This window comes from Magnolia sinica, chromosome 3, assembly GCF_029962835.1.
Source record: "Magnolia sinica isolate HGM2019 chromosome 3, MsV1, whole genome shotgun sequence".
NCBI classification, from domain to species: Eukaryota; Viridiplantae; Streptophyta; class Magnoliopsida; order Magnoliales; family Magnoliaceae; genus Magnolia; species Magnolia sinica.
In genome coordinates this window covers 11,516,359-11,531,454 of record NC_080575.1, presented here as the reverse complement: position 1 = coordinate 11,531,454, position 15,096 = coordinate 11,516,359, and the positions used below count along the sequence as shown (strand labels likewise).

Here is a 15,096-nt window from a genome sequence, read left to right as displayed (position 1 = left end):
TGCGTCTCCATGGGTTACCTAAAACCATAGTGTCTGATCGTGATGTTCGATTTACTAGCTATTTTTGGAAGACACTGTGGCACATTATGGGAACTCGTTTGCAATTTTCTACTGCTTACCACCCACAAATAGATGGTCAAACTGAAATGGTAAACCGTAGCCTTGGAAATCTTCTACGTTGTCTAGTGGGTGAACATGTTAAGACTTGGGACCTAATTTTACCAACTGCTAAACTTGCTTATAATGGGTCAGTTAATAGATCTACAGGGTTGAGTCCTTTTGAAATTGTAAGTGGTTATAAACCTAAAATGCCCATAGATCTCTTACCTATATCTGTTACCCAAAGGTCTTCTGAGTCAGCCGATGCATTCGCACGCCATATTCATGATTTGCATACACATATTAGACAGCGGTTAAATAAGAGCAATGATGATTATAAAGTTTCAGCAGATTCTCATCGTAGAGTGCAAGAATTTCAAGAAGGAGACTATGTAATGGTGCGAATAAGGTCAGAGCGATTCTCTCAAGGATCTATAAAGAAATTACAAGCGCGTAGTGCTGGACCATTCAAGATATTACAAAAGGTTGGGTCCAACGCGTATCGGGTTGACCTTCCACCTGAAATGAGCATTAATCCAACTTTTAATGTGGAAGATCTAGTCTGTGCCCATACTCTCATTGTTGATACATCGTCCCTTTTATGGCCTTTTTCTGAATTTGCTACCCAACCCCTTCCACCCCCTCTACCCATTACCCATACAGAAGCAATTGAGGAAATCTTGGATGACGAGATTGTATCCATTAGAGATGGGGGTTTCCAATGGTATCTTGTCAAGTGGAAGAACAAACCATCGTCGAAATCTAGTGGCTGTCGGGCGACGCATTGCAGGGTATTGATCCAGATCTACTTGAGCGTTACAAAAGTTTCAACTCGTCGGGGTCGAGTTTTTCTCACCCGAGGGGAATTGATGCGGACACAGGTGCATTCAAGGTGTACCAACGAAGAAAGCGCCAACCACAAGTGCCGTCCTTGTGGATAGGCGAATATTGAGGAGCTGAAGACCTTTCACATGTGATTGGACATATAGAAGACCCCACTTAGGGAAGACACATGTGAAGGAAGATTGGAGAAAGAGGACCGAGCGCCCAAACTTTCCCATACTTATGTTATTTGCACGTTTTTTGACTTAGTTAGCGGTCTTTTAGTAATCTTATATCTTTATTTGCTTATCCTAGGGGTATTTTAGTAATTTTATGTCTTTATGTGCTTATTTAAGTGGGGTAAAGCCCTAAACACGAATTTCAACTATTGATGAATGAAAAGCAAACCCTTTGGTTGCCTCCTTCCTCTATTCTCTCTAATGGTGCTTCTTCTCTCCCCTTGATTTTCTTCTTCTAATTTCTTCTTGTACCCCTCCAACTTCCTCAAGGTAATAACTTTCTTTCTTCTATTTTTTTTGTTTTGGCTAATTCCTCTTCGATCAAAATCTTGAGAACCGATCTAAACCCTAAATCCCCAAATTCTCAAATCCCTAATCCGAGAAACTTCTTGGTTCTTCGGACTAGTGATCTTCATTGATCGATTGGGTGTGACCATGCAAGATCGGGAGGTCTCATCCCTCGCCGGATCCAACCTAAGTAGTAATTGAATTCCATACTCCATGGTTGTAGTGATGGCCTGCTCCATTGCATGTTTCCTTTATGATTTTCTCAGTTATGATGATTATTGTTAGAATTTTAGATCATTTATTCCTTTTATTTCCGCTGTTTAATTATCTCCATGAGCATGCATCATAATTAGGGCTGTCCTGCGTCACAAACCATCACTGATAAATAATTTGGACACATGCATTTATTCCCTCTAGAAAAATATAGAAAATAAAAAAGGAGATTCACTACATCCACACCCATGAGATCCCAACTGCTCAACATACTGTCACATCTGCCAAGCTGGTGCGTGTATGGAACATCTAAGCGTTCCATGAGGTGGCCCTCACCATGGAGATGTCTGGCCCAAGAATCAGGCCATTTCACTCATCAGGTGGGCCACACTGTACAAAAATAAAGGATGGTAGGACCAACTGATGAACAGACTGGCCTGATTTTTGGGCAAGGGCACGTCCATGGTGGGACTCAATTGATGAATGGCCCAAATCTCAAATACAGCATGCCATATTGACATGCGGCAGTGTGTAGATGAGCTAGTATCAACATGTTCAATTAGAAACAAAGTATTTCACAAGTAAACCTAAGGCCAGTTATCAAGGGTCAAAACTCAAAAGCACTTGGAAACACAAGTTACATTTTGCAGATAAACTACAAAGATGGAACTTAATAGTTGACAAAACTCAAGCAGCCATCAACAGTGAATATTGGTCAATCATATCTGAGGCCCAACAATCATCTACCCAGAAACAACTAAACATATTGAAGCAGGACAATTAACCACTTGCTCTAAAAGCTCGAACTGATAGAGCATGGTGAATTAATCCCTTTATCTCATAGCCCAGGCCCCAAATCTATCGGTCAGGTCCTCAGCCGAACCCTCCTCGTGGGCCCCAAATCCATGGGCTCTGCCTCACATGAGTCACCCGCCTCACATGGGCCCCCAAATCCATGGGTTATGTGGGCCACCCACCCTGAGTGTGCCCCTGCATCCCACAGACCACCCCACTCGAGCCCAATGTGAAAATGCCCCCGCATTACATACCCAATCAATTCTCAGACACATGCATATATATATTGGTCTTCCACTGTAATATTGAAACAAGTACACTTGCTTTTCAGGAAAGCAAATCTCTAGAAGACAGAATGAATAGTGAAGCCACCATAACATTAACTCAGCTTTTCGAAACAGAACTCAGCCAAGTTGCTTGGTTCAGCAGGGACTAAATTTCCATTGAAAGGTAAGCAACAAGATTTGGCTAAATTTTCTATTAAATTGATAAAAAGTGTCGAGTTCATCATAGAGTCAGCAAAGTGTATTAACTTGGAAAAGCTAATGATTGATTTAGCAGGTTTTCAATTCTTTTTCTACTGTTTTTATTTATATTTTTTTTCAGTTTTTTATTGAACTCTCTCTGCTCGACTTGGTGACTCAAATCACTCTGAACCAGATTGGAATGCTTTGTAAGTGTACAATTTTTCAGTTAATTCAATTTTCAAATATTGCTTCCACATGTGATAGTCAAAGAGAATATAAAGTTCAGTGTTGCTTGGTTAAAAGATGGTGATGAGAACACAGATTTCTCCATGGAATAGCAAATGCCAGACCAAGATGCAACTGGATTCAGAGCTTAATGATTGATGAGGAAAGAGTTGAACAGAAAGTGGCATTGTGTGACTGGACCGTTGCCTTCTATTCGGATCTCCTTCTAGACGAAGGTTGGACTATGCCAACTCTCAACAATCTAACCTTTGATAGAATTTCTGCTAAGAAGGCAGAGAGCTTGGAAAAGCCTATCAAAGAGGAAGCCCTTAAATTTGCGGTGCCATCTCACAGTAGGGTTAAGGCTCCAAGTTCAGACAGGTTTCCAATTGCTTATATATATATATATTTGTTACACACGCGCACACACCCCACACACTCATGCTAGTGGAATTTCACCACCTATGGGTACTCAAACCCTTGACCGGGTGTTGAAACTCCTGAGAGTCTACCACCCGAGCAAGAGTAAGGACCCATAGGTGAAGAGGTGAAGAGGATCTTTTGGCTTTCATATCTAAGTTACTTTAAGAGAAGTTGTCTTTCAAAAGAGTTGGGTGCTTCTTTTATAGCCTTGATCCCTCATAAAGCGGGGGCTGAATGTCTGTAGGACTTCAGGCTGATCAGTTGATTGGGTGGCCCTAAAAGATCTAGCCAAAATTCATTCTTTTTTTTGAAAGATGAATTTTTTGTTAGGCCGCAGCAAAAAAAATACAAAAACAAAAACCAAAAAAAGAACAAAACCGAAAAAGAACAAAGAGAAAAAAAAAAAAAAAAAAAAAACTAGAGCTAATCTAAACATACAACAACAACCAGCCAAAGCAGCAAATTACGATCAAGGAGCCCAATCCCAGGAGAAAATAACCCTATTAAAACTCCAGCAACCAAGATGCTTTTATTGCGAAAGCATTGATTATTCATTTCTCTCCAAATAGCCCAAAGCAGCTAGCATAGATAGCCTCCATTTATTCCTTCCAATGCTCCCACTGTCTGGCGCATGCCAAGACGAAAGAAAACCCTCAATTGAGGAAGACATGACCCAGTGAACATTAGCTAGAGTAAGAATCCTAGCCCAGACTCCGGTCGAGAAAGGACAAAGCAAGAACAATTGATCAATTGATTAAGCATCTTGTTTGCACAAAAGACAAATGTTAGGAAGGATCATTCCCCTTTTGCAAAGATTGTTGATCATGAGCTCCTGACTCCTTCCGACAAGCCAACCAAAGCCGCAACTTTAGGAGGATCCCCGTAGAACCAAACTTTGCTTGTAGGACAACAGCTCTCCAAAGGAGCCAACTCGAAGAGGGCATTGTAGAAGGAGCACACAAAGAAGATTCACAAAGCACTTAACCTCCAGGTCAGCTCATCTTCCTCATCCAGGGAAAGTGAAATACCCGGCAAATGCGACAGCAGAATAGCCCAGCTATCGATTTCACTATCCGGCAGGTTCCTCCTAAAAAGGGGGAACCAAGAACCTCACCACTGCCAATGAAACAAGAGGTCACCAAAATATTAACATCAAAACAAAGGGACGCAAGCTCCAGAAAATCAAAGATTAGAGGATGATCCCCAAGCCAGGGATCAACCCCAAACCTCACCCTCATACCATTGCCCATAGAGAAGCCCATCCTTTCGAAGACAGAAGAAGCTATCCTAGCAATGCCTTTAGAAATGAAAGAAAAAATTTTGGTCCACTAGCCCATATGAGAGGTTCCATATTTGACTGAAACAAGGGACCTCCAAACGCTACACTCCTTGGCAAAGTGCCACACCCATTTACCTAGAAATGCAGAATTAACCAAATCAAGGCACTTGATACTCACTCCCCCTTGGGAATAAGGAGTGTAGACCTCTTTCCATTTCAAAGGGGGAAATTCCCTTGAAGAGGAAGCCCGCTACCACAAAAAAATAATAATAATAATAATAATAATAATAAATAAAATAAAATAAAAATAAAAACAAAAACGAAAACGAAAAAGAAAAGGAAAAGGATAACCATAACCATAACCATAACCATAACTATAACAATAACAATAACAATAACAATAATAATAATAATAATAAATCCCTCCTTAGTTTATCAATTCTGGCAATAACAGATTTGGGGCAATGAAGGAGGGACATGTAGTAAACAAACAAGTTAGACAAGGACGCCTTGATAAGGGTTATTCTACGTCCGAGAGATGGGAGATTACTTTTCCAAGAGGAGAGTTTTCTTTCCAGTCTTCATATAATTCTATCACACAGATACAATGGAGGCTTTCCCACACAGAGAGGTAAGCCAAGATAAAAGGTTAGAAAAGATCCTACTTTACAACCGAACATATTTGCCATGTGAGTGGTGTCTTCCGGGGAAAGGTGAATCCCGAAAAATTCACACTAGATTGGTTAGCCTTCAAACCAACAGATCGACATGGTAAGAAAATCAGCCATATAATCTTCAGCTTCACAAAAAAGGGGAGTAACGTCAGCAAATTGAAGATGACAAATGTGGGAGGGGAAATTTTCCACTGAGAAACCTTGGAACAACCCAGCTTCTTGACCCTATAGTAGCATTATACTGAAAGCTTTAGAAACTAGGATGAACATGAAGGGAGACAGGGGATCCCCTGAGCGAACCCTGGAAGAGCTAAAAAAGTCAAAAGGAGAACCGTTGATGAGGATAAAAACATTGGCAGAAGAAACACACGAGTGAATCCACGTTCTCCATTTGGATCCACAAACTTGACATGAAGAAATAACACAATCACATTAAGTGTAAGTTTCTCAATGATATATGTCGGACACATGTTGTGGGCTAGATGGGGAAGGATTTGGGAGTGTTTGGTTCATCTAGCTACTCTGTGTTGGTCAACAACTCACATAAAGGATTCTTCAAGGGTTCAAGAGGTTTCCACCCGAGTTACCCTCTCTCATTTAAACCCATTCGAGAAAGCATGTAGTTCAAAAACGACCAATTGACATGGTCGTAGGCTTTCTCAAGGTCCAGCTTACACAAAACACCCAATCTCTTTGCCGTGAAGTAGGTATCAAGGCACTCATGGGCAATCAGAATATTGTCAAGAATTTCCCTACTAGCCACAAAAGCACTTTGAAGAGGAGAAATAATGCTCGGGATAACCTTATGCAGCCTTTGGCTAAGAATCTTAGCAACAATGTTATAAGGGTTGCTGATCAAACTAATTAGGTGCAAGTCTTTCAGGCTAATTGTTCCCCTCAAGCTTCGGGATAAGAGCGATGAAGGTACATCCCAATTCCAAATGGATAAAACCAGTATAGACAAAATCCTCAACGAAAAGGAGCAAGTCCTCTTAGACCAAATCCCAAAAAACTTGGAAAAAGGCTAGAGGGAAGCTGTCAGGAATTGAGGAATTGTCCTTCTCAAGGGCTAAGATTGTGTCCCTTGTTTCTTCTAGAAGAATGGGATTCTCAAGGAAATTCGTATTCTCCTAAGAGAGGGAAGAGAAGGACAGGTTATCAGGTTTTGGATGATCCAAACCCTCATCAATAAGGAGCAAAGAGAAATACTTGACAATCGAGCCACAGATACCATCCTCATCTGAAATGCTAATCCCATCCACCAAAATTGAAGAAATAGAGTTGGTGCGCACCCGGGCACTGGCTATCCCATGGAAAATTTCCGTATTTTTGCCACCCTCCTTGAGCCAAACTGCCTGGGAGCGTTGGCGCCACTTTATCTCTTCCTCCTTACTACGTCTAGAGTTATACTCAAAGGAATTCTTAGCTCGAAGGGAGAGATTTTCCTCTGAAAGCTACCCAGATTCTTCCTTGATATCCTGATTTCATATTTCATGAAAGGTTCAACAACGTCATTTGCAGATCTCAAGGGATTTCATTTTCAGCAAGCAGATTCTAGATGAGGCTTTGATAGCCCCATGGATGCATAGACTTGATGCACAGGGAAGGGAGACCGGGATTTACCCACGAACTTGACATGGAGAGACTACAATCACATTGAGTGGAAGTTTCTTGATGATATGTCAGACACATGCTGTGGGCTAGATTGTGAAGGATTTGGGAGTGTTGGGTTCATCTAGCTACTCCGTGTTGGTCAACAGCTCAAATAAAGGATTCTTCAAGGGATCAAGAGGTTTCCACCTGGGTGACCCTCTCTCACCTTTCTTTTCGCTGTAGTGGCTGAGGCACTAAGCAGGATGCTTGATAAAGCTAGCCCCATGGGATTGGTTAATGGTTTAAGGTGGAAAATGCTAACTTCCAAGTGTCTCATCTCCACTTCGTGGATGGCACACTCCTATTTTGCAATTTTGAGGCCTCCCAAGAGAATAACTTAAGGAAAGTTATTTCATGTTTCAAAGCTAAGGGTTTAAAATTCACAAAAGTGAGATTTTAGGTGCCATGTTGGGTAATGAGGAAGTCGTGAGACTGGCAGCAGCATTTGTGTGTAAAGCTGGCTGCATTCCTTCTTCTTATCTGGGTATCCCATTGTGCATTGGCAAACCTGTGAAGCATTTGTAGAATAAGGTGATTGAGATGTTTGATAGGAACCATTTAGTTGGAAGCATAGGATCTGTCTCTCGGAGGGAGAATTACCTTAATCAAGACGTTTGATAGGAACCATTTAGTTGGAAGCATAGGTATCTGTCTCTCAGAGGGAGAATTATCTTAATCAAGACAGCATTGTCAGACAATCTTCTTCTTCTTCCTCTTCCTCTTCCTCTGTCTCTCAGAGGGAGAATTACCTTAATCAAGACAGCATTGCCAGACAATCTTACTCCTCCTCCTCCTATTCTTCTTCTTCCTCCTCTTCTTCTTGCTCTCTCAAAAATAAATCATCATCATCATCATCTAAGCCTTATCCCAAAATTGGGGGCAGCTCTCTCAAAAATAAATAAATAAAGCATATGTATTCTAGAAGTAGAAAAGGTAGGAACGATAGAATCTGCAGGTGTTATGGTATGAAAATCATGACTATGAGGGAAAAACAACAATGATGTCTGGAAATGAATAACTGTAACATGCACTTTATATTGTCACAGAAACGAGGACACAAAAATCAACCAGCTCATTCGAATAAGTAACAACATCTGCATAAAAGAAACAAAATCCTTACCTCTCCGTTCATTTCATATGCAAGTAAAACATCAGCATCAGGATTTGTTGCCCGGCCTAAAGGAATTGACGCCTTGTAAGGACCACCATTTTCCTCCTATAAGTTAGCAAGTTCAACAAAGACATGGAATCAAGGGAACTCATTTCACGAAGAAAAACAAAAATGTAACTGACATTTAAACCATTCCGTTTTGATGTATACACCCTTTTCTTCCACATTAGATATTAGAATAGCACACTTCTATACTATGCTAATACCGACAGTAGATAAGATGGGTGTAAGTATAAACAACATAGTTTGTACATTCATTTTCCAAATATGAAATAAATGGGATGGAATTGCTGCAGAAAGAGTAGCTGGTGTATATTTTAAAAACTTGTATTCATGCTAAACGTTAAAACAAGAATATAATATATATAGGATCCAAATACTCACTTTACACCTATCGACACTGGTAAACTCGACATGCTTTCCTCCTAATGATGAAACTGATGTGAGTTCACATATACCAACAAGTTCCAGGACATCGGATAATTTGGCTCCTCCCCAGGTTGCTGAAAGCCGCATTTCAGAATAAGAAACAATAGATAAAGGTGCATATATCCAAACAACATGCAGAGCTTTGATGACTTTATTTTGGATGTTATGTTTCATTTGACATCACTGTGGTTGGTATACCATATGCATGCAAAGGAGAATGAATATTTGACATTTACAAAATTTTGCAAAGAAACCACCTTTATGAAAGTCTGAATAAATGGTAGTTCGTTAAGAAAGGAATAGAACATTTGCACCCTATGAAACTCAGGCATTGACATGTTTGTGGGTGTTGGGCAGAGTGGCTTTTAAAAGTCGGAAATAGAGACATGTCTGTTCAAATATTTTAAATAACCGAATTTATTTTAGCAGTATTGTAATTATGATAATGAATGTGAAATAGTCCCAAGAGATAAATAATAACAATAATAAACCTATAAAAAAATCTTTAGGTGTAAAAAGTCACCATCATTTTCGTCATTGTCATCTAAACCTCATACCCACTAAATGGGGTTGCAGTTTCACCATTTCACTCTATCAAGGAATTTTTTACACCATAGGTCTTTTCTTACTAACCCTTAAAAAAAATCAAGTCTTTTCTTACCACCTCCAGCCATGTCCTTCCGGGCCTTCCCTTTGCCCGTTTGGAGCCTACAACATGAACGAACTCCTAACCAGTGCAGTTCTTGCTCTCCATTGCACATGACCAGACCATGTAAGCCCTACTTTCTCTCATCTTATTACCAATTGGTGCCCTCCAAAGTTCCCTTAAATGAATTCGTTTATAATTCATTTCTAATATATATATATATATATATATATATATATATATATATATATATCAAAGATGGCATCTTCTTTCGGAAAGGTCAAGGCAATAAGCAGTCAGAAGCATGAACACGGTCCCAAAAGTGCCAGACATGTGGACAAGGAACAAGTTAGCAACAAAGCAATTTCAAAATAGAGTCATGTATCTATTACATTGCTTACACCTCTTTGAAAGGTAAGGCCATAAAGAAAAGCATCAATAACACTCTAAATCTGCTCCAGTTTCTAGTTATGTGCTTATTTAGGGCCCGTTTGGACGCACCCTACAAAGGGGCGCTTGAGGGCTAAATGCCATTTTGATCCAAACGGCAATCGATGTTGTGCATTTGGATGCATTTTGCAAACCCCCGTCCCCTCTCCCACTTGAAAATATAGGTGCGCTAAAATGTCAACTCGGCAAAAATCAATCTGATTGGACTTTGCACGTAGACCAGAAAAGCAGGCTTGCAGCCCTTCAGAAACACCCTTTTGAGGAAGTGTGTCCAAACGGACGCTTAGCTATTTGCATTCTGGCATCTAAATTGCCTGTTCATAAGAATTGCTCCACCCTAACCATAACCCTTTGGACAGACCAGACCATTTGTTAAATTAACTTAAATCTTCCTCAAACAAATGCATGAAAATGATGCGTGAGAAGAGTTCCATATTAGCTACCATGACGCACAGTATGTATACCACATGTGAATGCCATTAATTGATGCTACAAACATATGCATGCTCTGATAAGCACCGAAAAGTGGTGAAACTTAGCATTTCGTTAGGATACAAGGATAAAGACAGACGCTCTAGGCTTTATTGACATGCATTACTGTATTTTGGGGCATTAAAGGATGGAAGCATCCAATTAATCTGCAATGGCTGCACAAATTCTGCACATACATGTTCCAAGTTATTGCTGATTTATAAATTTCTTAATTTCAACCATTTAGCGACAGAAACTAATGATTTTTGTGATTTTGTATTGCCTGAAACTACATAAATTAAAATCTATCAACCACATTATGACGTAAATGTAAAAAGAATGAGAAAGTAGACCAGTCCCCCAGTTCCAACATTTTTAGACCAAACAAGTAATAAATCAAATTAGATAACATACAAGTTCCTGGCCCTGGTAAAGAATTAGATTTGGGTTTGGGCTCTGTGCACTAGCAGCTACAATGCAGTAGTCTCAGGTTCAGTTCCAGCTAACCCACCAAACTAAAATGTTGCGCTGAAAAAAACAAAAGAAGATATCTCCAACTCATGATGCAAGTATAGCTTGGAACTGGAAGATTATTCAAGGTAAAGGTGACACAAATGCAAATGTTTTCCTATTAGCAAGAGCAAAACACACAAATCATGGCAATTAGCTTAGTCCTTGTGATTAAGGTCTGCTTATTGGTACCCAAATGAAAGTGGTTGATATTAAAAATAAATAAACAAATAAATAAAAACCATGTGTACTTATGAAAGTTCTCTCCTTCCCTTCTTTTTTTTCATCTTGAAATGATTAATATGTAATGTTTGCTTTCCTAAGACATCTTTATGCTTAGATTGCAAATAAAAACATTTTTCAATAAGAAGTCCCTGCAGCATGATGGACGAACCATTTCCAAGAGCAGCAACATCCCAACCAACACCTTTAACTGTTCTCGTTTTACTCATTGCTGTCCTTCTGTTACCTGCACACTGTCTTACAGAAGTTCGGTCAGAACAATGATTTCATATCCTTACATTAATCACCAACTCGAGGGAAACATAAATTTATGTCAGAAAGCTATTTGTATGAAAATCCAAACTGTAGAAAATTGGGGCCTGGCAGGGATGGAGTATGGCGCTGAAAATTGCACTGGTTGAAATATCCCCACTCTCAAATTGATGGGCTTCAAACAGAAGACTAAAAATATAGTAAGTGGCCTAAACTCAACAGAAAAATTAGATGGCTCAGGTTGTCCAATTAGTGTGCTTTGGGCCACACCATATCCACAACGGGATCCGCAATTTGAACTATCTGGATTGCCATACATGTACACAACATGCACTGTGGATGAATCGCTGTCATTTAGAAAATGGTGGTGTGCATAAGGTGACAGTCTAACCCTTTATCTGAAATAAAACATACCTGTAAAGTAGCGGTTACATTGTATTTAGGAAGTTTCCTGGTCACAAAACAATGTCAATTCCCATACCTAGAAACTGTACATGTGGAACCCACAAAAAATAAAGTTTTTATGGTGGTCCCAAGACATGAAATATCATCCACCCATCACTCACCTGATGTCATCCATAGATAGCTGTATTGGATTTTCCACCAAGCCATTGATAGAAACACGATAGCTGCTCTGCCAAACAGATTCTAGAAGTCACGTTAAACCTTTCTAGATGTCTTGGAGAAGGTCTAAAAATTACCCACGGAAAATGAGGCAAGGTATGACCTCTCGATGTCATCGATTATTGGAATTGGGCCATGATTTCGCTTGTAGAACATATCCACAGGAGTAATGTACGATAAAATCAAAGCAGATCGTGGCGGCTCAGCATTAAAAGGCTCCTGCAACAAGATCAATGTAAACAAATGTGCACTCACAAAAACAATAGATTTGAGACATGTTTTGGAGGACCAAATTAACAAAGGTGCACTTTCTCACACTAGAATCAAACTCGACCTGAACTGAGTCAGCTCAACTCGATTTTGGCAGTCACCTTTCGGAATGAAATACCCTAAGAGCATGTTTGAGCACCACTTCAAAATGAGTTCATCTCATTTTAGTTTGAACTCATTTTAGTTAATATTAATTACGCATTAGATATCACAGTTTATATAAATTGTTGGGTTTTTATTTTAAACCCTATCCAAAAAAAAGAAGAAGATCCCTAACACATAACTAGGATTAAATAAAATGAGAAGGTCTCTTTTAAAGTGGCAACCAAACAGGCCCTAAAGATGTGTGCATATATTCTGTTTGAGTTGCAATAGTTTGTAACAGTTTTGGTCCCTAGCAAGTTGTGCTCTAAAACTGAGTTTTAATTCCTTGTTCTCAGATGGAAAAAAAAAAAAAAAAAAAGCAAAAGAAATTATCCACAACTGATATCAAGTGTGTGGGCAACAGATTTATCCTGCCCCCTGCAGAAGCATTCAACACGTGGCATTGCAATGGCTAACTTTGCTAATCTAGGAAATCTTCACACATTGGCCCATTGACAACAGGAGCCATGGCCACCAAATGAAAAGTCCTGATCATCAACTCTAAAAAGTCCCTGATGAATGCCTTGACTAAGAAAAACCAGACTTTAATAACAGTAATCAAATACAAAAAGAACTATATGTTGATCAACTCGAACATAAGGTTGGAGAGACCCAGCCTCAAAATCCATCGTCACTACCCAAAAACATCCTAGACATCCAATATTTTAACATTCTTTCTCCACTCAATGTGGACCAGTTCTGTAAATTTTTAACAGTATTCACAGTCCAGTGATTGAAAGGCTGGAACTGATCTATCTGGGAATGTTTTCACACACAATCTATCCAAACTGGACTCGTCAGACAATGGTCTTGATCACCAAACCATGGACCTCACCTGTCTAGGCTAAAGGGCTCAAGCTATCCATCTATCTATCTATCTCACCAAAAAGGATTTGGAGCCTAACAAACCCCCCAACCAATCTAAAAAACAAAAATCCTCCATTAAAATCTCCACCATTCAAAGAGGATTTGCTGGTAGAATACCAATAAATCTTCCTTCTAAAGGAAAGTAAATCTAAGACAAGAAGGAAAGACTGATACAAAGCCTACAAATCCAAAACCATAAAATCTAACAAAACCCAAGGCTACAAATCCAAAACCATAAAATCCAACACAAAACCCAATTCATACATTTGTGTTCCAACATAGGTGAGTTCCCATATGGTCAAGCTTCCTGAGCGCACAGTAACGAGTTTGTGGAATCCAAACCGTGCATCAGGTGCGCCACCTCGTATTCACCGTCCAGGCTAAGAATCAGGTCATTCCGTAACTCAGGTGGGCCACACCACAGGGAATAACGCACAATCATGCCTAAAACCTCTAAATCAAGTGGTTGGCCCGCCTTATTTACAGAATGGCCCATTCTTTGGGGTGTCCCTTCATCCTGGCGGGACACGTCTGATGGCTGGACCGGATTGGCACATACACTGCACTGGGCCCCACACAAAATTCGGAAGTTCCTACAGCGAGCGCGCCCCCCTCCTCATTGATCTGGGACTAACATGATGGGGGGCATGTGATGGACAGTTGGATGGCACGGATACCACAAGGTGGGCCCCACAGAGCTCGACCGTCTGGGAACTCACGCACTTGAGAACGTATGTGATCCAAATGAAATGAATATAGAAATATATATAAATATAAAAAAAGGGATAAATATTGAAGAAAAAGGTACCCAAATGAAAGAAACGGAAGAAGATTTTTACCTTGGCATTGATTTTAAGGGAAGGATGGCGAGGGGGTTCTTCTGAATAATCAGACGGAGCTCTCAGCCCTGGCATTTTCTTTTTAATTTCTGTATTTCTCTGTCACAGAGAGAGAGAGAGAGAGAGAGAGAGAGAGAGAGAGAGAGAGAGATTTCAGTTGTTGAGAAAAAGGAGAGGTTTATGCGGTTGGGAATTGAGAGAGAGAGAGAGAGGTTTCAGTTGTTTCTGTTCCTGCGAATTATGTGTGAGAGAGAGACGGTTGCTAGGAACATACGTATGGAGGGAGAGGTGTGTAGTGGGGCGCGGCTTCAGTGGATACCCGGATCTACCAAGGTCGGTGAATCTCTGACTTTGAGGCCCACCATGATGCATGTGCCTTACATCCACTCCGTCCATCCGTTTTGGAGGATTATTCTAGTGAAGAATCCAAAAATGAGGCAAGTATATATTTTAGGTGGACGACACCACAGGAAACGGTGTTTATTAAATACTCGCCATTAAAAACTTTTTGCGGGCCACCGGAATGTTTATTTTCCATCCAACCTTCTGATAATCAGGTCACAAATACCTGGATGGATGGAAAAAAAAAAAAAGAAAAAAGAAAAAAGAAATCAGCTTGATCCAAAAATTTTGTGGCCCACGAGAAGTTTTTAATGGCCAATCAACACTATTTCCTATGGTGTGGTCCACCTGAGATTTGGATATACTTCATTTTTTCGAATTATGCCCTCAAATGAACTGTCAAAACGGACAGATGGCCTGTATGTAAGGCATACGCATCATGGGGACCCACAATTGAGGATGGGATCCACCATAATGGGTATGCGTTGCATCCATGCCATCCATCCGTTTTGGAGGCTTATTTGAGGAATGTTCTCAAAAAATGAAGCAGATACAATTTTAGGTGGACCACAACACAAGATACAGTGATGATTAAATACCTACCATTAAAAACTTCGGAAGTTCGACGGGAATGTTTATTTGTCATCCAATCTGTTGATAA

The 15,096-nt window shown here is 40.1% G+C and overlaps 1 protein-coding gene and 1 long non-coding RNA gene across 2 annotated transcripts in view; both read right to left on the bottom strand.

Moving 5' to 3' along the window:
• The window catches only part of LOC131239513 (sulfite oxidase), a 31,571-nt gene extending 17,236 nt beyond the window's left edge, over window positions 1–14,335 (bottom strand). The window contains exons 1-7 of the mRNA XM_058237249.1: window positions 14,094–14,335; window positions 12,077–12,192; window positions 11,916–11,978; window positions 11,764–11,800; window positions 11,249–11,330; window positions 8,733–8,851; window positions 8,298–8,393 (exon numbers count right to left, since the gene is read on the bottom strand). Of these exons, the coding sequence (XP_058093232.1) occupies window positions 8,298–8,393; window positions 8,733–8,851; window positions 11,249–11,330; window positions 11,764–11,800; window positions 11,916–11,978; window positions 12,077–12,192; window positions 14,094–14,168 (588 nt within the window). The 5' untranslated portion in view covers window positions 14,169–14,335. The remainder of the gene's footprint in view (window positions 1–8,297; window positions 8,394–8,732; window positions 8,852–11,248; window positions 11,331–11,763; window positions 11,801–11,915; window positions 11,979–12,076; window positions 12,193–14,093) is intronic.
• Window positions 5,819–8,291, bottom strand: LOC131239514 (uncharacterized). The gene is made up of 2 exons (XR_009168252.1): window positions 7,778–8,291; window positions 5,819–7,685 (listed from the first exon to the last, which is right to left on the bottom strand). It is a non-coding gene; the product is annotated as an uncharacterized LOC131239514 (long non-coding RNA).
• Window positions 14,336–15,096: the final 761 nt, after the last annotated feature.